Source organism: Pavona decussata, unplaced genomic scaffold, assembly GCF_977016875.1.
Source record: "Pavona decussata unplaced genomic scaffold, jaPavDecu1.1 SCAFFOLD_56, whole genome shotgun sequence".
In the NCBI taxonomy this organism is placed as follows: Eukaryota; Metazoa; Cnidaria; class Anthozoa; order Scleractinia; family Agariciidae; genus Pavona; species Pavona decussata.
The window spans coordinates 965,564-993,289 of record NW_028145478.1 but is presented as its reverse complement, the minus strand read 5'-3'; the positions used below and the strand labels follow the sequence as shown (position 1 = coordinate 993,289).

The window sequence follows — 27,726 nt, the reverse complement described above, 5'->3', positions numbered from 1 at the left end:
TACAATGTATGTGCATGTATCCCAAATGACTGCAATCACTTAAGCCAGAAGCTTGAACCTTAAATAGGCACAAAGGCCTTACTCACCCAAAACAATAACATTGACAGTGGCCACAGCACTAGCTGACCCAGAATAGGCACGGCACTCGTACGTCCCAGCATCCTCTTGTTGGACACGATGGAAGCGAAGTGTCTTTGAGTTATAAGCTCGTACTCTTGAGAAGGGCAGACGACGTTTCATGCCAACTTTCTTCCACAGGACTTGAACTGCCTTTCCTTCAATTCCACAATAAATTTCACCTCGCAAACCAGAAAGTAAAGTTTGTGACGACCGATGCGATGCGCTGACTTTCAGTGAACTTGCTAAAAATGAAAAAGGTTAAAAAAAATAATAAGGAATGATTTGACTAATACCCCAAGCTAGACTTTTAACTGTAACCACCCTCCAACTGTTTCATGTAAAAAAATAACACTAAAAGAACCTTCCTAGGACTTTTGGGTGGTATGTTTATTATGTGGTTATACCGATTGAGTCCACACATAACATCCTTGAAGGTGACTATAAACTGCCAGTTACATACTGAGCAATAATGTCATACAAACCAGTGGTACTTGCATACAAAGGCAGAGGACACACTTTTGAGTCCGTGCATAAAATCCTGTAAAATGACCATCCAAATGGAAGCTATTCAGCACCACTTTCATATGGTGCTGGTCATATTTTTGGATTTTGCATTTCAGGAAATTTATTATAAATTTGTTCCATGCTTTAGTTTGTGAATAAGCTTATTAACATTAAACTAACAGTCACCTTGGCATCTACCAGCTGAGACCATTGAGATAGGGACAGTTGGAGCCAGCCTACATGATGTCATATCTAGTACACAGCGACTTCGGTAAGTTATGCCATCTGACCCACACACTTGACCATCATTGGTGGATCTTGGGCAAGATTCACGGCATCTGCATTCCGTTTGATTGTGGTTGTTCACAACACAGATTTGTCCCTGGGCTGTGCATTTTGTCTCGCTGCACAAATCTGCACCTAACAATGTATGAACAAAATGGTGTAAAAATAATGGGACAAACTTAAAGTTCCAATGTTTAGTCTAAGCAGCTCCAAAAAAATATAAGATTAGAATAAATTACGCATACTGCATTAATGTCGCTAGATGAAATTAAGGCCAAGTTAAATGCAAGGCAATACTGATCAGCAGTCTTCCCCATTGATCATGCCGGCCATTTGGTTTTTGCAGAGGCTTTGTTGCTTTACAGCTCTCCCTTTGGCATCAGATCATTTTACAATTGCCCGTTACTTGTTTGGTGCAAGAGAATGTTTGTTCATACATTTAAGCTTCCTTTCTCTCATTGCCACCAAGTGTTTTTTGCTGCTGTGGCTTGAAGGACAAATAACAGCCTGGCAATCAACTTTGTTTTCTAGCTGTTTTGTCCTTGTCTGTTGCAGTGTTCTTAAGCAGTTCAGCTAGTTAGCCTGCCATTTCTGTTGTGATGTTGTTGGGAACCTCCCGACAATGATTTTACTGGATTCATCATCTCTAATATCTCAAACCATAAAATTGGTCCTGACTGAAGAAAGTAGCCACAACATGTGGTTTCAAGCGGTTCCAGCACCAGCCCAGCTCCCATGATGGACATTCCTGCTTTGCTTGCTTCTTCCGCAGTAACTTTCCGGCATCCAGAATCTTTTCTTCATCATGATTATATTATTGCCATAAGGTATCATAGCCTAGTTTCATCCTCTGTCCTTCCCTCTTTTGTTGCAACCTTTGTGACCTCACCAACATCATTTATGTTAGCCACCAGCTCTCTTTCTTGTGTGACAAACAGTTCGGCTTACAGCATTCCCATCCCATCGGTGCTTTCCATACACCCCAGATTAACCTTTTGTTGTTGGTCCAGGCTTCATGCTCAGCTGAAACCCTGTGAAGCTCTGTGCCCAAATAGCTGTGGGAAAATAGGTGGATTATAGCAAACTGCTAGCAGATCCTGAGCCACAATTACTGTTACACAGCTAGCTGGTTTTTAAAACTTCAAAGCTAAAAAATCAGCATCGGCAAATCAATGAAATTCTCTATATATTCATTGGTGCTGGTCTCACACTTTCCACACTGGTGGAAGGAACTCACGCAGTATAAGCTACCGATCCTACATACCCATCACCACTTAAGTGGCCATGTGTGGTTTAATTATTATCAGGACTTTTGTGAGCACTCTGCAGTGACCAAGCTGGCTAATTGGCTTCTATTAATATTAGCTAATTTTCCTGCATTTAGAGCTCATTGCTTCATTCCCCAGCCCTGTGAAACTTGTCATTTGGGCAGCCTGTCGGTGATAAACAGTTGGCACAGGTTTGCCTTTGCTTGTCTCCCCACTGATAACCTGGCAGCATTGCAGGAATTGATTGTCGCAAGGCATTTCCGCCGTTGCCACACAAGGTGCCACTTGGAATCAATGATTGGCAAAGGCAAAGGTGGCACGGCCAGGTCCAGGTCCTCTTTTTTTTTTCTGTGCCTTTTGTAATCACCATCATCTTGTCCACTTGAATTGCGAATTTCAGTTGGGTGGCATAACTTTCTCTCAACATGACACGTGATTGAGCTTTTGGCTGTTTCCTGGCATATCAGCTGCTACAGATCTTGAGGCCACTTTAGACCTGGCTGGCTCCCTGGGACTCATCCCAATCAGCTCAGTCAATTTCCTATAATTCCCCAACTATGCCCCCTGACACAAATGAGACACAATTCGCTTTTTGGCAGGGAGAGAAGTTTATTAAGGATACGAACAAAAGTAAACAACTGCCAAGGATATGCCTAATAAACCTCTCTGCCACCCTATGACGTTAAATAAAAATCACCCAGGGTGGGTGGGTGGGAAGAAGAAACGAAACAGTACGATACACTGGTATACGCTCGAAGTAAAAACTGACTTGAAATGAAACACGACACTCCTTTCACCTGATACTAAAGGGTGTGTGTTGCGCAATTAATCCCTTTGAACACGTGCTTGTCCAAAGGGGGTAAACGAACTGTTCCAAGTTTAGAAGACACATCCTTTTCTGCTCTGGCAATGAAGCCATGGTGCACATCCTCTGGAAATCCAAGGTTCCAGCAGTATGCAGTGTCTGTGCAAATTGCTTTTCTCTGATGCAGAGATTCCAACTCTCCTGTTTTGGCCAGAAACCTTCTGTTTTCAGCAATCATTTCTGGCCTCCTGTTTTCATTCAATATTCTCCCGTTTTTGTAACTTTCCTCTGGCAAAAGAAAGATAATGTGCTCCATGCTTCACTAGTCTTCACTAGCATGATCCTTTGTTGTTTTTTCTGTGTTATCTCACGCATTTTTTACCATTGGGGCATCCTAGCATAAGCCCGCAGTTTTTTGGGCGCAGTAATGCACTGAATTGCCTTAACTTTGTGCAAGTTTGCCTTTCTTCGTGGTGTGGTTTTCAAAGTCATTCTCTCTGTCATTCTCATCATTCATGAATATGCACAGTTTTAATAGGGTTAAATGTAATTTAACTTAGTTAACGACTTGGAGCAAGTTTGCTCCGTGGTGGCGTGGCGTAGCAAGGCGTTAGCGTTTATTGGCGTATAGTTTGAGCACGGGTAGCACATTAGCGTTTGGGCATTTGTTGTTACACTATTGTTTGGGGCCTGGTTCAGGTCTGCAGGCAGTTGCGTGGCCAGCGGTATTCTCTTGCAGTTTAGGCGTGCTCCTTTGCACGTGCTCGGAAATTTACTCTACTCAGCGTTTTTCGTGGCGTGGCTAGTTTATCGCGTTTTGTTGGGCTTTTCTTTCCCTCCCTTCCCTCCCAGTAGTGTTACCTTGTTATTGTTGGGGATTGGTGTTGGGGGTTGGTTAGGGTTAGGGTTAGTTCGTTGTCTTATGTACTTATTATTCTTCCACTGAGCTTTTTGTCTCAGTGTGACGGGTGCTAGGGTTGGGGCTGGGTTGCGGGCGGGGCTCGTGGCTGGGTTGTGGGTAGGGCAGGCTTATGGGGTGTTCTACCTACCTGGGTTTGGGTTGGCGGTACCAGCCCCTGGCTCCTGGGCACCCAACCTCCATTTGCGACATAGGCGTTAATTGATATTCAATGGGCGAGAGCGTGCTCGACACATGTGCAGGATGCAAAGTACAAGTACCACTGTAATTTGTGCAACGTCGACAACTCTTGTGGCTATGGTGGTATCAATGATTTGACTGCTCATGAAGGTATGTAAATTTCTTATTTATCAAAGACAATTTTCCATTGACTATGATCTCAAAATGCAGGCAAAGGCATCTTAGAGGCCTTTAGTTTTCAACTTTTTCTGGGGGGCATGCCCCTAGACCCCCCCCCACCCCCCTAGAAGCTTGTGCCCTTGGCGCTCATAGGCGTGGCTTCACCACACCAGAAACCTTCCTTTTTTCATTGCCAAGGGTTGGAATCTCTGCTGATGCTCACCATAGCTTCACCTTTACTGCTCAGCACACCCCTGGTATCCTCGACACTATTGCTGATGTTCTTTCTCACTTTCATTGACAAGGGTTCAGACAGCTAGCTCCAGAAGCTCAGTCACACCCACTCCCAATTAATTCCACAGCCTCCATTGGACAAGTGGATTCCTCCACTCTAGAGTTGCATGTGTGCTGAATTCCTGCTTCAAGGTCTGGCTGTTTCCACTCAGAATGCTTGCACATCAGATCAGAATAATAATTATTAATAACTCAATAATTGTTATTGATTTATTGAATTTTGCGTAGAGATGGGAAAGGTGCATTCATCTGGCTTGAACCCTTGCCCAGCCAACAAGTGGACTTATTTGCTACCTTCCTAACCAACACAGTGCAGGACATGACACTATAAAGGTCTACCTATCAACAGTATGTGTCCTACATTATTGAGCAAGGCTTTGGTGATCCCCTTTGTGATTGTCTTCAATTACTTCTAGGATACTGACTGCGAGACATCAAGTGGTTGCAGGGGGACCGTTCAGCCTGGTGTTTGCCTGTCACAAACAGTATTATGACTATAATTTTCAGGGCATTCAACCTCAACAGCCAACATGTTCTGCTCTGTATTTTGGCCTTTTTCAGGTTTCTTTAGTCCATCAGATCTATGGTTCCTAATCTGGCCGCTTCTTCCCAGAGATTCATTAACCTCTATCACATGCCTTCACCTAAGGATCAAGGCTTCAAAAACAGGAGTGCTTATCCACTATGTGGTATGAACCATGTGCTGATGTCATATGAATTGTAAGAGGTGATTCTCCTGGCCCTCTGTTCTTACTACGAGATGAGCATCCCTGATTCCAAGCTCTCGTATCTCATATGCAATTTGGTTCAGCAGGAACTGAACCAAAGTATTCAAGTCACAGCTTCCGCATTGGTGATGCGACAGTCACAGGGTGCAATGGAGTCCCCACTGGCAGACATCTCATCCATGGGCATGGGCAATTGGACCAGCAATGCACACCGGTTTTATATTTGGATGCACATAGAGTCCCCGATAGGGCTCTCCCAGGAGCTGGCTTAAAGATGTCTGCAGCATAGCAGTCTGGCCATCTGGTTGCAGATCAATGACAGGTGGCCTGCCCTGGCCAGGTCACTCCCTAAGTCTGTTGTGCCACTCTTGACAACTAGAGGCTTCTAGGGTGGCTTCAACAGGCCCTCAATTTTAGGGATGCCATGCTAAGTTGCAACACTCTCAGACTCAGACACCTCCTCCCATGCTTGTCTATTAGTGATGAAGTTAAATGTAAGGCTGCTGGTCAGCGGTCTTCCCATGGATAGTGCCATGCGGGGCCATACGATTTTTGCAGTGGTTTTAATTTGTTGCTTTACACCTCTCCTTTTGGTGGCAGATCATTTTACAATTGCCATTGTGCATTTGGTGCACAAGAACGTTTGCTCCCAAACACTCCCCTATCTGCCTTTTCAGGTGTGTATGTTAATAAAGGAATTGCGCTAGCTATTTTCTTTTGGTTTCCACTGAATTTTTTTGCTGAGTGTGACAGTACCTGGTGGGTGGTTGCCACCCACAGGGTTGCTATGGATACCATTCGCACTAAGCTAGTAGAAATGCATGGGGCTGCACATGACCTCAGGCACCCCCCACCCTCCCCCCATCTGTTGGCAATGACTTGAATTAACATTTTCACCAAACCAATCAGAGTTCATCAAAGTTTTTACTTTTGTCCCCAGCCCAAAATGCCCCCATTTTTGGAGGCGAGGGGGGGGGGGGGGAGAGAATGCACCCTACACTACTCACCTACAAAACACAATCTGAACGAAAAAACTGATCTTCAAATACCATACAATATATATTTAAAATAAATGTTAAATATTATAAATACATTCATACTTCTGTAATGCTGTATTAATTAAAATATGCTATCAGCGTATTGCTAGCACAGTAGTACAGCTTCACTATTGGATCAAGAAAAACCTTAAAGTATATGCTCAGTAAATTTCAAATTATCCACAATGCAAATAATTATAAACCTCTTGCAATCAACCTCACTGCACTAAGTGATAAACAAAGGGCCTATGATCAATTGATATGGAGTAATAAATTAATGCTTGTCCAAAATGCTTATCACTGGATGCGATATACAGGAAAATGACAGCTGGTATATTAACTTTGGCTTTTCTGCACAACATGGAAAACTGCAGTCATTCAAACATGCTGAAAGCATGGGACAAGTTGGTTCTACATAAAACTAGAATGTTAACATAAAGGTTGCCAGAACTTGTCTTAAACAAATATAGCATGACACCAAAATTAAGATAAAAGAAGGAAGTCATGATTTTGTTTTGCTTCTTTCTTATTTACTTGTTTGTTTGTTTGTTTGTTTGGGACAATGCTGTGTTAATTGGTGGAGAGAAACTCAAATACATGTCTGTGGTAAACAAAACAGGGTTAAATCGAGAATTGGGCTCATCCCAGATGGCCTGGTTGATCAATCAATAATTTCTCATTTTCACAAATGATTATTATTCATGAAAAATCAAGAATTAATAAATAAATTAAGATTACTGATTGCAACCAAAGCGGTTCAAATACCATTTACGGATATTTTTTGCCTTTGAAAGCCAACCACTCCAAAGGCTCCAAACAACTAAAAAATTTAAAGAAATAGCTACAAAAATTCAAAAATGTTAAAAATTCAATAATGTTTCAAACTATTCAATTAGCTCAATTGCGCTGAGAGAAATGGCTAAAACATCTAAGTAGTGTAGATTGCAGCAAAAATAAGGCTGCTAAATAAAGGCACTGTTACACTAGGCAATTTTACTTGAAACTTGTCTCCAATTTTGTTGCAACACGAACTCATTGCATGAATTGTTGCCTATTATAAGACAATGTAACATGCCCTGAAATGAACATGTCTTGCAATATTTTTTTGTTGCCGAAATCATTGCAAGAAGTAGAGATCCTTTCTACTTCATTCATGGTGACTACAACAAAAACATTACAAGGCATGTTCATTTCAGTTACACCAGGCAACAATCCAACAATCCGTACAACTTATGTTGCAACGGCACAACAAAATAATTTTTGTGAGACAAGTTGCAAGAAACACTGTTACACTAGGCAATTATTGCCTAGGCATTAATTGCCTTTTACAAAGGCAATTATTGCCTAGTGTAACAGCACCTTAATTAAGCCCTGATGACTTTATTGTTGAGAGATAAATTGGGCCTCAAACCATTTACAACAACTGGTAAAAATGCATCATTGTATAATTTTGATACATAGGGTTGTTAAAATATTACAGGCGAGAATTGTTTCTTTGTTTGTCGTCCTGTCTGAATTAGGAAATATTTTGTGGGGGCATTTTGACCTGCGACCAGGCATATATATAGACAGAGGATAATTTTTAATATCAATTAAATGAAAATCTCTTAATTCCTTTCCATTGGCTCAAAATAACCGAAAAGATTAAGGAGACAGCTTAACTGCAGAATAGTCCCTGCCACTTTGATATTTCCATCTCATTATAATGAGAACAGGCACTGTTATCGGCTTCGTTCTTCAAAGGATACCGAAAGATGAAGACAATAGTGATCAGGAGTGGTAGAGTATTGTGCAGTTACTCACCTCTGTAAACAAAACGCTTAGCTCAAAGTACGAAACAAACAGTGGCACGTTAAAAGGTCACGTCTGGGTTACGGATAACCTAACCATCAAAAACACCTTTAAAAAAAATTTATGTCCAAACTATGAACACAAAAACTGTCACGAATTCTAAATGTTGAAGTGTATAACCAAGTCTTACATAACAGCTCTGACTACAGAAAAAGCTGCAAACTGCTGCGATGACAGGATTACTAAGCAGAAAAGTTCGCCGATCGATCGTGACCTTATCCATAAACACCGTAGCGACTTCAAGGCTTACATCTGCGTTTTCCATCTCTAGCTTTACAGCACTGTAATAAATTAGTTGTTCTTTTGCCGCGAAAAGAAATCTCAAGCTAACAACGGCAAACAAAATGCAAGTTGCTTTGAATTCATTGTCAAATCCTGCACAATCGCAATCATGGCATGCAGAGTAAAAAGTTCCCAGCGCGTTTGCTGTTTAATACCACAGAAAAGCATTGATTCGATGTTCTTTAGACTGCAAATAAATAAATTGAAGAGTTGTGGTGATGACATAAAGCCATTCCTATGAAAGTGCGAACGTGGTAGTACTCGAGGTGAAAAAATCTGCAGGATGCGTTTCAACGTGATTCTTTCGATGCCCAGAAAAGAATGCGTAAATATTGAAGCTTCGTTTCAACAAATTGGGCCTAGCGACAGTAGGTTCAGACATAAAACATACCTTTACAAAACGCAGCAAAGATCCCCACTCCCAATAAAAGCAAAATATAGAAAAACTCCTTCATCTTAGCATCGAGGGCTGTCCTCGAAAAGTGATCACCAACGAAACTCAGTGGTTTTTATGATAAGACAGAACCATTTCCGCTTGTCAATCATTTTGATGGTATTTTCTGGCATTTAATTGGCTTATTGCCTGACACTGCTTTTTCCGGCAAGGTGTGGTAAAATAATTGCGAAATACAAACACAACTTGGTGTTTTTCGCAAAAGACGCAAATAGTTCTGAAATTGTAAATGGTTTCTTGCTTTTGTTTGTGAAAGGTTCCATCAATGAAGCTAATTACGTTGAAGTGGTTCGTTTGTATCTTTTCAAAAACGGCAAATAATTAGTGCGATCAATTGTTAATCCGGAAATGAGCCATCAAAACAAAAGGCATGCTCTCGATCAACAAATATTAAACCTTTCCCGCTGTGTCTATTAAATGACTTCAAAGAGGTTTGTCCATAAATCCCGTTTGGTACGTGTAAAAACTACGAACAGGGGCAAAGGGCAATCAGGGATTATGGCTCCTGGTTTGGCCAATATTTCAACTAGTACAATTAGTCTTCTTCAGGGCCAGCGTTGCAAAGAAGTCCTTGAAGAAGACTAGCGGTACCAGTTGAAATATTCGCCCAAATAATTTGCCCTTTGCCGTAATGCCAGCTCTAGTGTCAGCCGTCTGGCACGTCATAATTTCCATTACAAGAGATCCGGCGACCAAACGTATTCAGAAGCGTCGTGTGTAACCCTGCATTCAAAAGTTACGAGTTTTAAACCACCCAACTTTCGTCACTTCCTTTGGTTTCCGGAGGATAAAGAGCAACATTTACGCCCTTTGGCGTCTTTAAAATTCCGGGGAGTGGGGGAGCTGGTTCTCCAATCCTGGCCCTATTTCAGCCCAAACCATGTAATTTTTAGTACCCGGCGCAGTGGCGCAGTTGTGAGAGCACTCTCCCACGAATGTGTCGAATGTGGCAGGGTTCGATTCTCGGACTCGGTGTCATTTGTGGGTTGATTTTGTTGTTGGTTCTCGTCCTTGCTCCCAGAAGTTTTTCTCCGGGTACTTCGGTTTTCCTCTCTCCTCAAAAACCGACATTTCCAAATTCCAATTCGATCTAGATTATGTCAAGCACTTCGGCGTGAGCCTCTGGTTCAGGAGATTTCGCAAGCACTGACATTAAGTGAACTACTTACTTTACTTTACTTTACTTTACTGCTGGCTTCTAAAGTTCATATCCATTTTCAGACGTTCTAGAATCCATGCCAGTTTCTGTAAAATCAATACCCACTTTGAGACTTTCAGACCAAAATCGTTCAAATCTATATATACCCTATTAAGCCGATTTCAGACCAAAACGCACTGGCAAACCCTTTGGCTCCCGATATAGTGGAGTACTCCACCCCCCTTCACCCCGGGAATAAAAGCAACCTAAGAAATTTCCAGAGAGCTAATTTCTGCACTGGAATTCGGCGGACAAGATATATAAAATACCTCAAAAGAATCCTAGAAGTATTCAAAACAATCCGTGCTATTTTTTGGCCAAATCCGTCGATCCGACACCATTTTCGTTCAAAACCGGATCCGCATTACTTTAAAACTTTCCGTAGTATAAATCTTCTTTTGCTTTTCTTCTACAGAATTTTGAATTTACACGAAGTTTTCTACCATTGCCGATGTTCAGTCTAGGCACAAGTTTCTCTGCAATAATCGCAAATTCTTCGGGACTTTTTCAGAAGTTTTCGTGATAGGTTAGGAAAATCCAGGACAGTGTTGGACATGGACATTTTTCTGAAGATCGTTGGGAAAAAAAAACTGACGTGCCAAACGCGACGCAAAACGGACGTGGGAAACTCTGTTTCATTTTAATTTCGAGCGCTTTTTGAAAAAATAACTTGCTGAAGGTGGCGAATTCTCTTATTTTGTGTAAAGAAGGTGACACTCAACGTCTATTTAAAATTAACTACACTCAGGATTATTAAAAGTGTAAACTACTAAAAACTTCATGAAATACTATAACCTGGTTACTTAACTGTTTCAGGCTAAAAGAAAAAAAAAGAGTGTAGCTTATAGATAACTTGATTACCGGCATTTATTCGCGTATCCTCTTGCCAGTTCCATGATCGTCAACTTATCTTTCGTAATTACATTTCATCTCAATAAGGGATCGATCATTACAAACCAGGCATTCGCTTTCCGAGGGTCCAGAGAGGACGGGTGTGATAGCCGCAAACCAAATGATAACAATGGTAGAAAACTCCCTGTAAAATCAAAATTCTGTAGAAGAAAAGCAAAAAAAAATTTATACTACGGAAAGTTTAAAAGTAATGCGGATCCGGATTTGAACGAAAATGGTGTCGGATCGACGGATGTCAAAAAATAGCACGGATCGGGGGATTTGAATACCTCTATTCATACCCGGTCAAGTAGGTTCAACGAGGAAGTGAAATTTACACGTATTTGTCCGCCTCAAACGAGGGGAAGAAAAATTGATAGGGGATTTATTTTTTCGATTTTCATACGAGAACTACGTAAAGATTCGATCAAGCAAATAAAAAAAAAATCTGTCGATATACATTTTAAAAATATCCAAGCAACATCTAAACTTATTCCTTTGAATAAAGTCGTTGCCTTTGGTTCATTTTTGATAGAAAAAGGTAACACACTGACTCGATAGTCTTAATATTGATTGTGGCCATTTTACCTATATCCACTAGACCTTCTCACGGGCTTCTCACCGGCACATTGCACAACAATTCTAAAGGGCGATTTACACGGTACGACTTTGTCGCATGCGGCAAGCTTACGACAGGCTTACGACACGAATTGTTTCGTGTAAATCAAACCTACAACTCTCTTAAGGGCGATTTAGACGGTACGATTTTGCCTACGATTTGTCGCATGCGACACGCTTATGCCATGCCTACAATACGAATCGCGTCGTGTAAATCAACCTACAACATCCTTACGACAGACGCACACAACACGAAAAATGTCGTAGGATTTTAAAACATGTTTTAAGGGCGATTTAGACGGTACGATTTTGCCTACGATTTGTCGCATGCGACACGCTTACGCCATGCCTACAACACGAATCGCGTCGTGTAAATCAACCTACAACATCCTTACGACAGACACACACAACACGAAAAATGTCGTAGGATTTTAAAACATGTTTTAAAATCCTACGAAAATCGTAGGTAAAGGCAATGTTGAGTGGCGAGAGTTGTGTACGATTTTTGCATGACGCAAGCAGCGCGCGCTCTAGAAATCGCATGCGACAGTCGTAAGAGAAAATCGTACCTTCTAAATCGCCCTTTAGCGCGTTCAACTTTTATGTGGTTGTTTTCCTGGAGCTGACCTTTTGCGCAGTTTCGTGACGTCTTTTCCGTCACGATGTCACAAGGAACCTGCGGCCCGCTAAACAATCAGTCTCAAAAAATGCCGATACAGTAGTAGAACTTACGAAAATTCGAGCATTCGTTGAACCTTTAACACGAGAATTCGAGCATGCAAGCGCTCGCGAAATTTATGCGAATTTGAGCAAGCAAGCACCCTTCGAAATTTTCCCTGCAATTCGCCAGGAATGAAGTCAAATTTCAGTTGCAGGCAGTTTTAATTAAACTTAAAGTGACCCTCCAACCCATCTTCAAGATTAGAGGCGTGAAATTCATATTACGCCGCTGCCATTTTTCTTCCTAGACAACTAAAATGTTTTTGTTTCGAGACGTCCTGCCACGGAATGACCCGGCTCTCTCACGCGCAAGGAATCTCATCTCGCGGGATGTATTTCTTCCATGGACGCTTCTTCTCACCAATGTCTTATTTTCCTCTCACTGTTTTCATGATAACTGGGTGAGAAAAATCCACTTCCCTTCAGCACAACCTGGAGTAAAAAAAAATTCATATAATTTCATCTGTCTCGGCTTTTCAGGCAAAATTTCATGAGAGATGGTATCGGCATGGGACGGCCACTTCCCCGGCAAAGGCAAGCCAACTCCAGATAAAGGCAGCCCGCATCCGTACAAATAAGAATCTAATGCTTTCTCTGGGTTCGAATCGAAAGAAAATCATCCGGGATGAAAAACTATCTCGATCTACGCAGATTTTTTTTTTAATCTTAGAATCATATTTCGTCCCTGAGTTGGCAAGCCATCAGCTAGCCTGCGAACAGGCTCCCAAGTGGGGTACAGGGCGAAGTCATCAGGCCTTTATTTGAACTGTTTTATCAACGAGGCTAGATTACAACAATGATACAAGGGTGACACTGGACGATATGTAAATGAGCAACTACCTGATCATGATTAATTTAACAGGTTGGATTAGCACTAAAATCTAAATTAACATCTATTTACAGCTGATTACACTTCTGACATAAGGGAAAGTATGATTGTGATTTGTGGAAGGAAGTTTCTCAGAGCAGTAAAGAATTCTCTATTGGCGATCCTGATTCTAAATTCAAATCCTCGCTGACGGCGATACCCCAATGAAAAAACCGTTCCGGGGTTCAGGCCCGTAGCAAGGCTAAAACAACTGAGGGGGCTCAGCAAAATAGTTAAACAAAACTACCCCCGTCACCCCCAAAAAACCAGACTGATTAGGGAGTTTAAGATACAACGAGAACATAAAAAAAAAACAGAAAAAAAGTAGATTTAGTAAGTAAAACAATAACTTTGCACCTGCACACTTGCACACTTTTTGGTACACCTTTTTTGCCGTTTCTTTCACGGTGACTACCATGTGAGGTTTCCTAATTTCACGTTTGAAGGAGGACGTAAACAAACGACGACAAATTTTTCTTTCTCTTTTATAATTTGGCTTTAACCAGGCAGTAGGAATCCGACTATGGGAGAATTTTTCTCTGGCTCTTGAGTGGACATATTTGTGTGTCTTTCGACAACGCGCGAACACTAAATTGTTATACGCTAAGGAGGTCTAAGGACATTTGTTAAGCTATAAATGAGCGGATGCCTTAGAAAACAAGTAGTTTATTTCAACAGCTTTTAGGGATTAAGATTGGTTGATGTCGATCCATTTTGGTTTTTATTTCCGATTCACAAGGTAGGAGTACCTTTGTTGTTGTTTATAAAAACAAACTGTTAACGAAGGAAACTGAAAGGTAGTAAACACATTTTTAAAGGGCTGTGAAAAGGCATTTGCAGCGTCAGAGTTTAAAACTGATTGCTGCACATCAATTTGGTTTAATTATTTATTTTTTTGGCAAACTGTTTTGTAACTTCCAAAAATTCTGGGGGGGCTCGAGCCCCCCCTGCCCCTCCCCCTGCTACGGGCCTGCAGTTACCAAGTTTCATCATCGTCATTGCGCCATCACTTGTTGTTCCACAAAGCGAAGCCAACCTTCCTACCGTCTCATCCATCCCTAGCAGTTACAAGATGCATTGTAGCAATTGATCGCGATTTCTTTAACGTAGACAACTTTTTCGGCTTTGGTATCCAGGTAAGGTTTCACCGTGGTGATGAAGATAGCAGAAATTCTCGCAAGTTAATTTGTTGGCGCCGCCAATGTTCCATTATTGAAATGGAGGAGGAGTGGTCTTAATTTTTTTTTTATTTCAATTGTCCAAGATTGCTCGCGGGCCCCGCCCAGCGAGCTGATACTGAAATTTTCGATTGGAGGGATCCAAATGTTACCTCTCACAGAAGACACTAAGGAAAGTGCTCCTCGGCGGTTATTGGACAAGTGTTCTAAACCAAATTAATTTCTCTACAACATCACATTCTTTTTGCGCGTAAGATTGAAATTTATTTCGAAGAGATCTTGGAGACATCCATCCTTCTCTTGTGTCTGGGGATAAAACACTTTGCAAATTTTGTCAAGGTCGACGTCAACAATGACATAAATGTGTCATCTGAGAGTGGGTTCTACCTGATGCCACTTATCTGAAATTGTTTATCAACTCAGCTTCGCAAATTTAATTTATGTAGGCAAAGAAAAGTAACGAGCCTTTTGGTTGCTCATCAATGTTACGTGCTTAAATAACGCTTACCTACTTACTTACACTCGATACAATGCCCTCGTAAAACTAAGATATTTTCTTGTGTGTGCCATGGGTTTGCCATGACTCTGGAATATGTATCAACAATGTAGAATCCTTTAACGCAATTAGTAACATAGTTTTTAAAAAGACTTCTTTACATGGACAGGTCTCAATACCTTCTACTGTAGTGTGGAAACAGTAAAGTGCATAAAGACAATATTCATTTTATACAGGGAGATGAAATTTGTCATAAAAGCTAAGATTTCAACATTCTGCTACTCCTTAATAATTTCTGAGAAAGCCCAACTACCTAGTAATGCAAAGAAACTAAAACATGATTTTAATTCATCTGACTTGCTTTCATCCTTCCACAAGAGCCCTACGTCAAATCTTTTCAATATAAAGTTCTAAATTCAATACTTTACACCAACACAAAACTTTTTTAAAATTGGGTATCTCCAGCATGGAAAATGTACTTTTTGCAAAACTGATCCAAGCTTGATCCAGAAACATTAGATCACTTTTTTCTTTTTTCGTTTGCTCTCAAATCAGCCTTAACTGGAGAAACCTTTTAATTTGCACTAGCGAGGAATTTCAAGCTTTTCGTTTACAAGACATCATAATTGGAATTGCAATATCATCATACCCCCTATTAAATTATCTTATATTAATTGATACATTGCAGAAAAAAACAGGCACTTCCTAACATTGGGTGTTTCAAATTCAAAGCTAGGTTCAAATACCAAGTAGAAAAATACATTTCCACCAAGAACAATAAATGCCACTTTCAGCAACTGCGCGGCTGTTTTTGGCCACGCAGCAGTAATTTACTCCATTATAAAAAATTTTATTGTTATTTAAAACTTTGTAGTGCCTCTGTAATTGTAATAAATGTTTTGAATCATCATCATAAAAAAAAATAAAAAAAAAACAAATAACAATTGTGCGGGTCGGAATACGCCAGCGCGCAAAGAAGTCGTCGAGAACACTAAATACTTTTTCATACACCGAAAGTAATTTCCCAGGTGAAAGGTTTTTTTCACGGTGCTGGGTTACTTTGCTTCTTGACGTTACTCTGTGTGGAACCCTTAAAGTACTCATTTACAAATCTGACAAATGATGTATGAAGTTCTCCAAAAACACCCATTTAAATCATGACTGTTTCTTTTATTTTCCTTGTCAATTTTCCATACTACAGATTTATTCAAAAGGTATCTTACATCAAAGAAGACAGCTGTGTCTAGTTAAAAGCTTCTTTGCGATTTTGAGAAATTGGCAAAATAAAATTTGCGAGCACAGCAAGTTGCACCATGCGAGCAGAGAACATTCGCAATATCTGTGATGCAGTGAAGGACTGTAGTTGAGTTAGGCGTATACTCATGAATTGAGTGATCAACAAGGATTGAGGCCACGGGGAGACGCGAGAGGGCCCGAGGAACACGACCGAATGTAACACATCTTCGGGTCAGTCCCGCGATTGTTTCTCAGCTTAAGGCAAAAGACGGTTCTCATTACAGGCCTCTGTTATAAATCAATCGCTGAATCTGCGTTGAAGACAACTCAGAGACAGGAGTTCAAGATTCTTTAAAACACTTTTTCCACATCTTGGACGATCACTGTGTTGATGAAAATGAGATGGGTATGTCTTTATAAAACATCCATAGTGACAGCCAGTGTCAATTACAAATCCATGGATTCTTGTTCTTCCTCCCTTGACTTGGAGTGCGTCAGCTCACGGCGAACCTCAGCAGTAATCTACGATCGAAAAATACAAAGATTCGGTGATTTCCTGAATTAAGTGAAACTATGTGAAAGAAATGTGATGTTACGTTTCAAGCTTGGTGAATAAATGATAGCTATAGTTTTATCATTCAGTCACACAGGCATAAAATTCTCCCAACAGGAGTCCAACCTGTGTCTTCCGATTACTAGTTCAGATGCTCTACCACTGAGCTACAGGAGACTCGTGGGAGCTAAGGCCATTAAACTAGGTTCATGGGACACATCCTACACACTGCTAGGATTTGAACGTCGGTGAGTGGAATAAGTGAAAGTAATGTAATGTTAAATGAAACTACATCCAATATTGAAGACGTCGAATAACACTACAACCACAGCGCTTTGATAAATTACTGTCTTTAAATGGTCTTGTTCCTGAATATTTATCCTCTAAATTTGTTAAACGAAATGAAACGCGTTACTCCCTGAGGGACTCTGTTAACAAACTATTTGTCCCGTTTCCGCGAACTAATTTCATGAAAAACAGCTTTATAGTTCTAGCGGGGCAGTTCTCTGGAACAGCCTGCCCTGTGATGTGAGAGAAGCTAAATCTCTTAGTCAATTTAAAAGATTAGTTAATCTTCATTTTTAATGTTAGAGTATACACGGCATTCATGAAAAACAGGTTTTGTAGTTAGATTAGTTGTAGTTAGCTTTTGCATTTTGTTTAGGATAGTTTGGTTATTTCTAATTTTTATCCTCCTGATGGATTTTACCGTGTTTAAATTAAGAACTATTCTATTCTATTCTATTCTATTCTGTTTCGATCATCTACCACATACAGTCTCATGCTATGGCAGATAGATTGACAGACTGACAGTTGGAGTGTCAAGTAGGCAGGGGGCTAAAGGGGAATAGTTTGTAAAGAAACCGAGCAGCGTCGGTGGGGGCATGGAGACGAATGTTCTGTTTAGCAGCTGTGTTGATAAGGTGAATAGGCCACCGTAAAAAGATACAAAAGCTAACAGCCAGCTCACACTCTGACAGGAATATCTTACTTCTAGATCGTAGCACAAATTGACAGACATCACATGCACTAAAGTATTAAGTAGCTACCTTGACTGGGGTGTGCCGGGATACGTGCGTATTATAACAGCGGTTGTAAATTAATGTGGACAATTTAACAAGACAACGCTGAGAGAAGGATGGTGTTTCCCTGCATAAAAGGACCCTGTGCGATGCCCCTATTAATTTACCTGAGTGTGGACATGTACTCTACATAGTTCCATCAGGGCATCTTTCTGCTCACTGGAAATATCCTCCTTATATCTGAAAACAAACAAGATGGACATTACTGATCAGTGCTGAATAACAAGGTCCGCTTGTTTAATTGACAACGTTTTTACTGGTTGCAGTCACACTGAAGCCCTTAATTAGGACTGAGATGAAGATAATTACAGTAGGGTTACACCGCAAAAAAGTCTGCATTTTTGGCGCTGGAGCGCTGCTCGAACACACGCAGTCTTCGAACGAAACGTTTGAAGGAGAGTGGGATTGTGAGGGCGCGTGAGTCCACGATTTTGGCGATTCAGGTCTGTTTTATAGTTTACAGTTAGCTATGACCAGTAAGACTCTACAGTCTATACAAGATGAAATATGAAATATCTAAAAAGTGAAACTGATACATAACCAAAGAAGAAGTGTAAAGTGTTGGAGATCCTATAGGGACTGCACTGGGGACACTTGCCAGGTCTAAATGGATTTGGAAAGGTTTGTCTGTTCCCAAAGGACCACAAGGACAGGAATCAAAACTGACTAGGTCACATCTAACCACTACGCCATTCACGCTGTCCTTATAAACATTAACTGTCTCTTGGTGAATAGCATAATCCACTTGGAAATATTTAGTAACAAAACAAGGGAAGAGGAATTTACCTTTGCACAAATGTAAGCAAGCTTTGATGCCATAAAACCGGGAGAGAACGCTGATCAGACAAAAATCTGGAAAGAACATGTTGAACAGAAATAGATAAGATCAACTGATTCTGTAGGCTGTTCTAGCCGATACACAATCGTTAAATGGTTACAGGAAAAAAAACCCAGACCATTAAAAGTTTCTCCTACTAAAACATTAACTTGCCAAGCAGAAAAATTCGGCCATACAAATGGGAGAGTTGTCTTCATGTACCAGGATATTTCAAAACTAAACTTTGTATGCCTGGGACCACAACTGAACGTGCTGTTAGATGCCAGGTATCGGTCTACAAAGGTTTCTGTTAGAAACAGCTGACATTTAACTGTAGTTTGGAACTCGGAGTAAAGGAATATCAGAACTAAAACATAAACATATCCGAGAAAACTCACCGCAGAAAGTGGTAGACCACTGCATCTATAACTCTGTAGGGTAAGGCATACTTTTTGTCGAAAAACTGGCGCAGGAAAATACTGTTTGCACCTGGATTAAAAACATGAATACCCAGTTAACTGAACCATCCATAAAATGATAAGAATAGAAGCATCTGTTTAACAGCGATGATTGCATCAGAAGGACATTCAAGAAATCATCTAGAAACAATCTTATTTCTCGTCCTGCCATCCAGTGACAGTCTAAAATCTAAATCCTCATGATACCCCCACTGCAAGTACAGCAACAAACTTGATGAGACAGCAACAAGAGAGAGTGAACGAATAACTAATGTACAATGTTGCAGCTATGGCAATTTAGAAGCAGCAGGAATAAAGAGTGTGAAAATGACTGCGGTATAAAATGAAACAGTAGCATTAATACATGTTCGAAAAGTGTGATAATCTCATCACTTTTTGAGACTTAACTCACTCCAGTGACAAGATAACTGATTAACAGGGACATTGTAAAAGAATATAAACTAGAAACTACAGGGTAACAAGGTTGCCTACAATGAACGTCAAAACTTTTAACAGATGGGGTCAGGGTATAACTCCATAGATCGCTTTTTAACTCCGACTTGTTGGATTTTTTTACGTGTGGCCTTCAACTCCTTCAGGAAATGTTACCTCAGTCAGGCTCAATGTTTTATTTGCTGCTTTTGCTTTGTTTTGTGATAAAATTGAAATTTTACCAGTGATCATGGGTTACATTTTAAGCCTGGGCCCAGTTGTTCAAAGCCCGATTAAGCTAATCCTGGGTTAACGTGAACTTTGATTCGAGTATATTTACTAATCCGTAAGGACTCGTCCAAAAGATTTTTGTCCCTTAGTTTTGCCTTAGACTTTTCTTTTCCATTAGCTAAAAATGAGCCTTTAAAATCATTTTTAATGAGCTAGATGAAAACCTTGGTTAACTTTTAATTGTGGATTAGTGTTAATCGGCTTTCAAACAACCTGGCCCTGGTGAATAAACAATAGTAAGATCTATTATTCAGTCAGTGACACAGGCATACTCAGAAAAAGGAAATCCGAGTTCTCCCAGCAGGAGTCTAACCTTAGGACTTTCCAATTAATAATTACTAGTTTGGATGCTCACATATACTACCCATCGACATTCAAAACCTAGCGGTATACAGGATGTTTGTAAGATGAACCGAGTCTCCTGTAGCTCAGTGGTAGAGCATCCGAACTAGTGACGTCATAGGTTCAACTCCTGTTTGGAGAACTCTGATTTTCTTTTTCTGAGTATGCCTGTGTCATTGACTGAAAAGATACATCTATCAATCATAGTTTTTTTACTCAAAACAAACCACCAAAAAAAGAAAAACAACAACAACAAAACAAAACAAAAAGACTTTTTCACAGTACCTAACAGCTGTAGTATATATTCTTACCTGAATAATCCATCTCAGCAATTTTTAACATGGCAGCACTTGCATGAAGAACTGGAATACTTGTCTTTGAGATAAGGCTCCCTATGATGATGGCCTCACGAAGGGTACATGTCCTAGTCTGTTAATCAAAAGAAACTTTTTTCGGATTCTGACTAAGACTAGACATTGAACATTTCTCACATTATCTATCCACAGTATTAACATTTTTGCTTGGAAGAGCAATTTCTGAACAATTGTAAAGCATCTACAATACTGAGTTCAACAATTTGGTGAAATAATGATGAATGCCATAATTTTAAACTTACTCTTTGAAGAGAAGACAACAAAGTTTTACAAATGAAGGTGAAAAGTTTACAGATTTGTGAAATTTTCAAAATTTTGGACATTTTGGTAAAGAGTCATTTCACTGTTAGATAGAGCGGTAATCTGAGAATAAAACAGGGTATGGTTTAGTTTAGTGAATCCAATGTAAACTACATGTAGGCGTATTTTGGGTTCACTATTCATCAACTGCATATCCAAAACTGCACTTCTAAATCCAGAAGCATTTAACAAATTGCTCATTCAAGGTACCCAACAGTTTACTGTTTATAATCAAAACTCTTTCTGTGTGCAGCGTAAACAGTACAGCTTGTAATGTTAGCAACTTGAATGTTCTCAATGACAAATCCATAAAATTATAGAAAAACTTTTGTCCCATACAAACATAGTCAGATTCTTTTACATGTTGCAGCTAGGATACAGCATAACACAACTTACCTCACACAAAGGTAATAAAATTCCCTTGAAGAAGGCAGCAGGTTTGAAAAGAGCCTTCTTTAAAGACTGAAAAAGATTTCAACAAAACACTACCGCAAATTAAAATGAACACAACTTTTTTTGATAATTCAATCAATGAGTGTCTCACCATGTAGAGATGATAATTAAGTCGCTTGTATTCTGTGATGTCATCTCTCACTCGTGGAAGCAACACCAGATTGAAGAACCTGACAAAAAGAGAACAATAGTAACACAAATTAAATTGTAAATGTTCTGGACAAGCACAGACCCTAGCCATAAATGGCTGGCATTTCAACATTCTTTTGTTTGCATTCAAATTAGCCCTACTACCCTCATTTAAAAGGATATGTTTCCTTGAACGAGGTAAGTAGGCCTAATCTGAATGCAGACAGAAAAATATTAAAATGTCAGCCATTTTTGCATAGGGTCTATGGGAATACAAAGAATGAACTGTGATTCCACAACAGCCCTGGTCACACCAGTCAGCTTCTCTAGCCACCGAGTTCAACTTGTGATGTACGAGAAAGGTTAATACTGCTAGGATCAGTAACATCCAAAGCGTCAACTACTGAGTGTTGTGTAAGGTAAGATGATGAAAAAACAAATAGAAAATTTTATGTTTTGCCACCTACAGTTCAGTAAGCCAATTCAGTTCATGCTTATCACCAGACATTAGTATAAAGCTCCACTTTAACCATTCTTGTGAATAGATCACTCTCAAATTTGACCATGAAATGACTAAAGTCATAGCTGGTAAGCATGACAAGAAAATACACAATTTTTTCTCCATGCATGTCAAATGAACATATAGGGACCATAATTTAGGGACCACCAGAGTGCTAAACACTGCAATATATCCTGTAGTGAGTACAATAAGAATAATTCATTTATACATTCATCTTCTTTTGTACAACCCCTGGACTCACCCAGCCTCCAACCAACCCTAAGGTATCACAACATTGCCATTTGCTTACCACTGCCCTACTCTTCGCAAAGAGTGTGTGAGTTCTTTAACACCCCCTTAAAGGGACAGTATTATGGGAGATATCATGATTTTGGGCAAAAATTCACTAAATTTAAACTTTGAACACTGTGTTACCGGTAATTAATTTCTAAATCGCTAATTTAAAGAAATATTAATAGTGATTCTACTTAGACGAAAGGTTGAACCAAAATATAGTATAACTGATTTTTAGTGCGTTATGACAGCGAAAATTGAAAACGTCAGCCCGACATTTTCAAATTTGAACCCACTTTTATTTTGGTCATCTGCCCGTGAAAATATCCGTGGATAGTTTCATTGCATTCTGATAGTCTTTTAATGGAATTTTGGTCATTATATCTTGGCTGCTATCAACCGAGTAGCGTCTTTTTGATTTTCAATGTGTTACTAAAGATATCGTGATACTGTCCCTTCAAAGATGAAGGAAACAAGGCCAACTCCCTAATGCCGCCACTCAAAACGATCATCTGAAGTGACGCGGATTTTAAGAAAGCAGCCAGTATGATCTTAACAGTTGTTTGTGATTTAAGACCTCCCACTCAGTGGTCAGGTGATCTTGTACATATGTACCTCATTATTATGAATTCAAAATAATTTTGTAAATATAAAGCGTTCTGTTATTTACCAACCTCTGAGCCATTTTAGCATTTAAATTTGATACAAATGTCCTTGTAGCCTGGAACATTGCTGCTGCAGTCCATTGATCAGGTTCTGTTAAATATAGTACCTGGAAGAAAAGGAACATTTCAGTTTATTGATTGAAACATTGGAAGGGAACTAAGAATTGACCTTTTTTTGACAGCTTTTTTAAGCAATTATTAATAGGCTGTCCAAGCTATCTAGGAAATTCGGGGGTTGTTGCGCACGGGCGGTTACGGGCGTTTGAGGGGTCAATGGGTTAATTTTGATATATTTGTGCAATGATGCATGCTAAATCGCGCACGCTCTGACAAACTGCCGTCTATCGATTGATAGACGGCACCTGTGTAGCCAATCAGATTGCGCGTTACGCAATAGTCGGTCACTGAGGTATGCTAAATACTGATAATTTCATTAATGAAATAAAAAGATTTTTTTGCTTGATAGATCGATCACTGAGGTATGCTAAAACAATTAGATGGCTCGCTCTCGGTTTCTATCGCCTTTGATAGTTGGCTATCGGCCGATAGAAACCTCGAGCTTGCCGTCTTATTGTTAAATATATGTATAAGGGACTGTCAACTTACGTTTGGGTGATGCTGTATGACGCATAATCATATCACAATCATGACACACATTTAACTAGAATAGAATATTATTTTCCAAGATATTCTATTAATATTGCAGTCAATGATAGTATAATTTGTAACTTACATCCTCCCAGTTAGTGAGAGATGGAATTACTTTAAAAGCCTTAGGCAGCTTGCCTGATCTGTATTTGGCCAAGATCTGCCCCACTCTACAAGACAACAAAAGCAGCAAATTATGAAGCTACAAATTTGCATTCTCAAAGCCAATGGGGAATAAAATTATCAACTTCATGCACTTGTGTTAGATGTGAATTACATTAAAACCATTGAAGAACAAGTAGTTTTTCTGCCTGAAAAAAAAAAGTATTAAAAACAAACAAACATTACATCTAATTTCTAACTGGCCAAACAGCCATAATCACACACCTACCCTTTAAAAACTTCAACCAGTCTTTCGTCCATTTGTGGAGCTGCTGTTCTCTCTATTTCACAACAAAATATAATTTAAATAAATAAAAGTTGGTCTTTGGTGTACTCTCACAAATGACCAAGATAGGATGTTGTGCCACTCGATGAAACAAACTTGGACCTTAGGGTACTTCCCTGAAAAAAAAAATTGGCCTTTGGGGTACTTCCCTTCATAAACAATAGTTGGATCTTGGGTTACTCCCCAGGATGAACTAAACTTGGGCCTTGGGGTACTCCCCTAGATGAACTAAACTTGACCCTTAAGATACTCCTGCAAATTACAAAACTTAGACCTTGGGGTACTCGCCTTGGTGAAGCAAATTTGGCCCTTGGGGTACTCCCAGGATGAAAAAACATTGGTAGACGAACAAAACTTGACCCTTTGGGCAGTGCCACTTGATGAATAAAATAATACAAGTGACAAACATTAAATTATCATTAATACATTACAGACAATGGATTAATTTTAGTTATGTGGAACCAAAGAAGTCAAGTGAATATTTACAGTATCTTTTACCTTTTTGTTCAGAAATTTGCAATTATTTTGGAATGACAATTACATTGTACATTATAACTCTTACAACTGTAAGTTGTAAAATGTACTTTTTTTCAGTTACAGTGATTATATAAACATCACTGTAGTCTTTATTTGGCACAAAAATGTACAGATATTTGGCTGTCTGCAACATCTGTTCCAAGATATATGTGAACAGTTTTCCATGAACAATGGACAAGGAGAAACGACAAAAATCTATGCAGAATTTTAAAGCCAAACGAAGGTATTGTTTATTATCCTTCATATACCTACAGTGTATACATGTGTATTTGGACTGGACATACCAGACATTTGGCTTTCAATCTCTGTTTTCTTGTCCCGAATCTTCTCTATAATAACATCAGCCAAAGTTCTCCTCGCTGGGGTGTCTTTTGACATAAAAGCTTCAAATGCTTGTTCATCTTCTTCGTCAACCTCCTACAGAAAAACAATAAAAATAAAAACAAGAGGAGGAAGCAAATGAATCAGTCAGTAAAAGCCGTTTCTTAATCAAGAAAAAATTAAAGAAAGTGATACAATCGAACCTGTATTAAGCGGCACCGTATTAAGCGGTCACCCTCTATTAAGCAGTCAGTTGTCAAAGTCCCAAAAATTACCTCCCTTAATCACTGTAATCCTGACCTGTATTAAACGGTCACCTCTATTAAGTGGTTGCGGTCACCCTATGCTGAGTCTCAGCGAGCAGTTTCTATTGTCTTGACCTGTTTTAAACAGTCACTTTGTAAAAGGAAACCACTTAAAAGTGGTAACAAATAACGTGAAAGGCAATTGAGTTTTTAATGAGCTGCACAATCGTGGCGTTAATGTTTTACTAGTCTGTTTCAATACCATGCTCTCCTTTGTCGTACCATTTTGTCACCAAACTTTCTTAACCAAGTAAGTGATGTATTCTGTGCAACCTGTATTAAGTGGTCAACCTGTATTAAGCGGTCACTTAGCCTTTCCCTGAGGGTGACTGCTTACTACAGGTTTGACTGTACTTGTGGGTCAGCCAAACGATGATGGCAGCCCACTGCTAAACTCTTCAGCAATATGTGTGCATTTAAAAATACCTTTCCCTATTTTGGAAACGGAACAAACAAAATAAACGTCATGCAAAAAAAAAAACATGAGGATGACTTGATTAGTCCAAAATATTTGGTTTTTAATATCTTTTTAACTTTTTAACCTTGTAAATAGTATTGTAAATCTCAAGTGAATATTATGCACAACATAAAGCAATGTGGTTTCAATATAATATTACTTTCAATGGTTTGACAGTTGATGCAGTGTTATTGTCAAAAAAAAGGGCCGGTGATCTGAACAGGCGCCTGCTCTCTCTCTTTTCTCAGCCAAGCTTTCGATGCACACATCAGCTATTTCACACCTCATAATCACTAAGGCACCATGTTAATACATACAATGTTTTCATAAAACTGTTCACTGGCCACAGATTCTGCATCGTCATCAGATTCTGACTCGTCCCCAGCCAAACCATCCAACTCAGGGGGGCCAAGCGATGTCTTCAGGGCCTTCCTTGACCCAGATGCTACTCCAAATTCAGCCTCCAGTTCATCTTGCTGTTTTCTTGCTTGTTCTAGAATCCTTCTTGAGAGTTTTTCTTCAACATACTACAGCAAAATCAAAACATCAACAGTTTCATCAGAAGAGGAGGTACCTTGTTTTTTAAGTTGTACGCTAGATGTTAGATGTACAACATTTTCCTGTTTCAGATACTTACACTTGAGTGACAAGGAAGTGCAATGAAGACATAATTCAACACCCCAAAAATACCAAGAAAACACCCATACAGGGAACTCAGGCATAACTTTTTAGCTCATTAGTCCGGTGGCTAGTAACAGGCCTGATTTTACAAGCTGAAACAAAATTTCCATAAACCAGACTTCTTATGTGCAGTTTCAATGATTTGTTTACAAAAGGAGTATAAATTAAAAAAGATCTGAAAAAGCGAACTTCAAATTGAAAATAAATCCTTCACACAGTTCCATCACTTTTACCCCAATTACCCATACTTTACCAGAGTCTGAGGACAGAAAATACATTTGTGCAATGAAAAGTACAATCTAAAACTAAGTTCTTTTTTGGTGTGAATGCTTTAGTGACAATCTTGGACCACAATATCAACCTTTTTGCAATCCATCTTGGTTTTGTGATTATTGTCATTTCCAATGCCGTTTGGTTATTTTGCCATTAGTTTTCTGACTCCTCTCCCTTCTCTTCTTTTTTGCATATACTCCAACTGAACAACCCTAAATTTTAGAATCCCATTGCTCTAAATACCAAAATAAATCACTTTCAAACTACTTGCTTTGAATTTTATTACATGACCCTAAACAATACAATCAACAACTGGCCAGGCTGTATTTTATGTAGGTTATGCCAAAGATCTTCGCCGTGGGTTTGATCATCATCTTTGGTGTAAAGTGGCATAAGACAGAGTTAATACCTGGTTTTGGGTTACCTTGTAGGTGCTGTAGTGATGAAAAATTACCAGGGCATTTGATAACTTCAACCATTCAAATGAAATGATTTTGTCTCGAAAATTATCCTGGATTTCTCTTTCTCTTTCTCTCTCTGTAGAGTCTACAGGCGGTCGGTATAACATTTTCCTGGTGTAGGCACTTAAGCGGCCACTTGGCACTCCGAAACTCTCGATATCTTTGGCGTTGGACGTACACAGAATGCATCCTGGGCCACTGGCAAACAGGTAAAACTGAATTTGAATTGCTCAGATTGCAAATGATCATATGAACACATAAGATAATTCCTAGCTACCTGATGAAAAGCTTTGACAAAATTAACAACAGCCTAAACAAGGTTAACTATTTTCGAATTATTAGAAACTGCGAACACTGTCTTTTCGTTTCGCCACGTAAATTACGTATTTCCTTTTCGAAAAACATGAAACGACAAGACATGATCACTTTTTGTTCTCTCACCGTTTCTTCCGATTCTCCTTGCCTCTCTCTTCGTTGTTTTACCCTCCCCGATGACTTCACAGTCTTTGAATCAAGTATGTCTTCTGCCAAGCCAGTCGAACGTTTTTTTGCCTTTTTATCTTTGCCCATGACAGTATGATTAATACAAAACTGATTATTACAACACTCCAGCCGCCATATTAGATTCCCACGTGCGTGAAGAAAACAGACCAGCGGCAAGCGACTAGCTTATATAAGACATCTTTAAAATTCGTCACATAGGCCCGCAATGTGCATTATTAAGTGTTGCATACTGGTTGGAATACATGTAATTTACACTTACAAATTTAACTCATTCTGTGAAACGTGACTAAATAAAATACTACTGCTACAAA

The 27,726-nt window shown here is 39.5% G+C and overlaps 2 protein-coding genes across 5 annotated transcripts in view; both read right to left on the bottom strand.

The window, feature by feature from the left end:
- LOC146480063 (uncharacterized) overlaps positions 1-8,973 on the bottom strand; it is a 56,411-nt gene extending 47,438 nt beyond the window's left edge. For all 4 annotated transcript variants that reach the window (XM_085110134.1, XM_085110137.1, XM_085110136.1 and 1 more), the window contains exons 1-3: positions 8,824-8,973; positions 811-1,044; positions 87-362 (exon numbers count right to left, since the gene is read on the bottom strand). In XM_085110134.1, the coding sequence (XP_084966260.1) occupies positions 87-362; positions 811-1,044; positions 8,824-8,887 (574 nt within the window). In that variant the 5' untranslated portion in view covers positions 8,888-8,973. The remainder of the gene's footprint in view (positions 1-86; positions 363-810; positions 1,045-8,823) is intronic.
- Positions 8,974-16,000: 7,027 nt separating this feature from the next.
- Positions 16,001-27,568, bottom strand: LOC146480062 (bystin-like). Its single transcript, XM_085110160.1, has 13 exons — positions 27,353-27,568; positions 25,814-26,023; positions 24,698-24,830; positions 23,820-23,871; positions 23,514-23,598; positions 22,790-22,887; positions 21,285-21,363; positions 21,137-21,202; positions 20,378-20,495; positions 18,942-19,032; positions 18,513-18,578; positions 17,834-17,906; positions 16,001-16,613 (listed from the first exon to the last, which is right to left on the bottom strand). The coding sequence occupies exons 1-13, from the start codon at positions 27,479-27,481 to the stop codon at positions 16,539-16,541; spliced, it is 1,275 nt and encodes a 424-aa protein (XP_084966286.1). The 5' UTR covers positions 27,482-27,568; the 3' UTR covers positions 16,001-16,538.
- Positions 27,569-27,726: the final 158 nt, after the last annotated feature.

Bases quoted from the DNA above. Each gene is read 5' to 3' on its own strand.
- LOC146480062 (XM_085110160.1), bottom strand. From the start codon at position 27,481: ATGGGCAAAGATAAAAAGGCAAAAAAACGTTCGACTGGCTTGGCAGAA. The intron at 21,203-21,284 runs GTGAGACACTCA...AATCTTTTTCAG, and splicing joins TTAATTATCATCTCTACATG to TCTTTAAAGAAGGCTCTTTT. The intron at 19,033-20,377 runs GTAAGAATATAT...TTTTTAATCCAG, and splicing joins TGCTGAGATGGATTATTCAG to GTGCAAACAGTATTTTCCTG.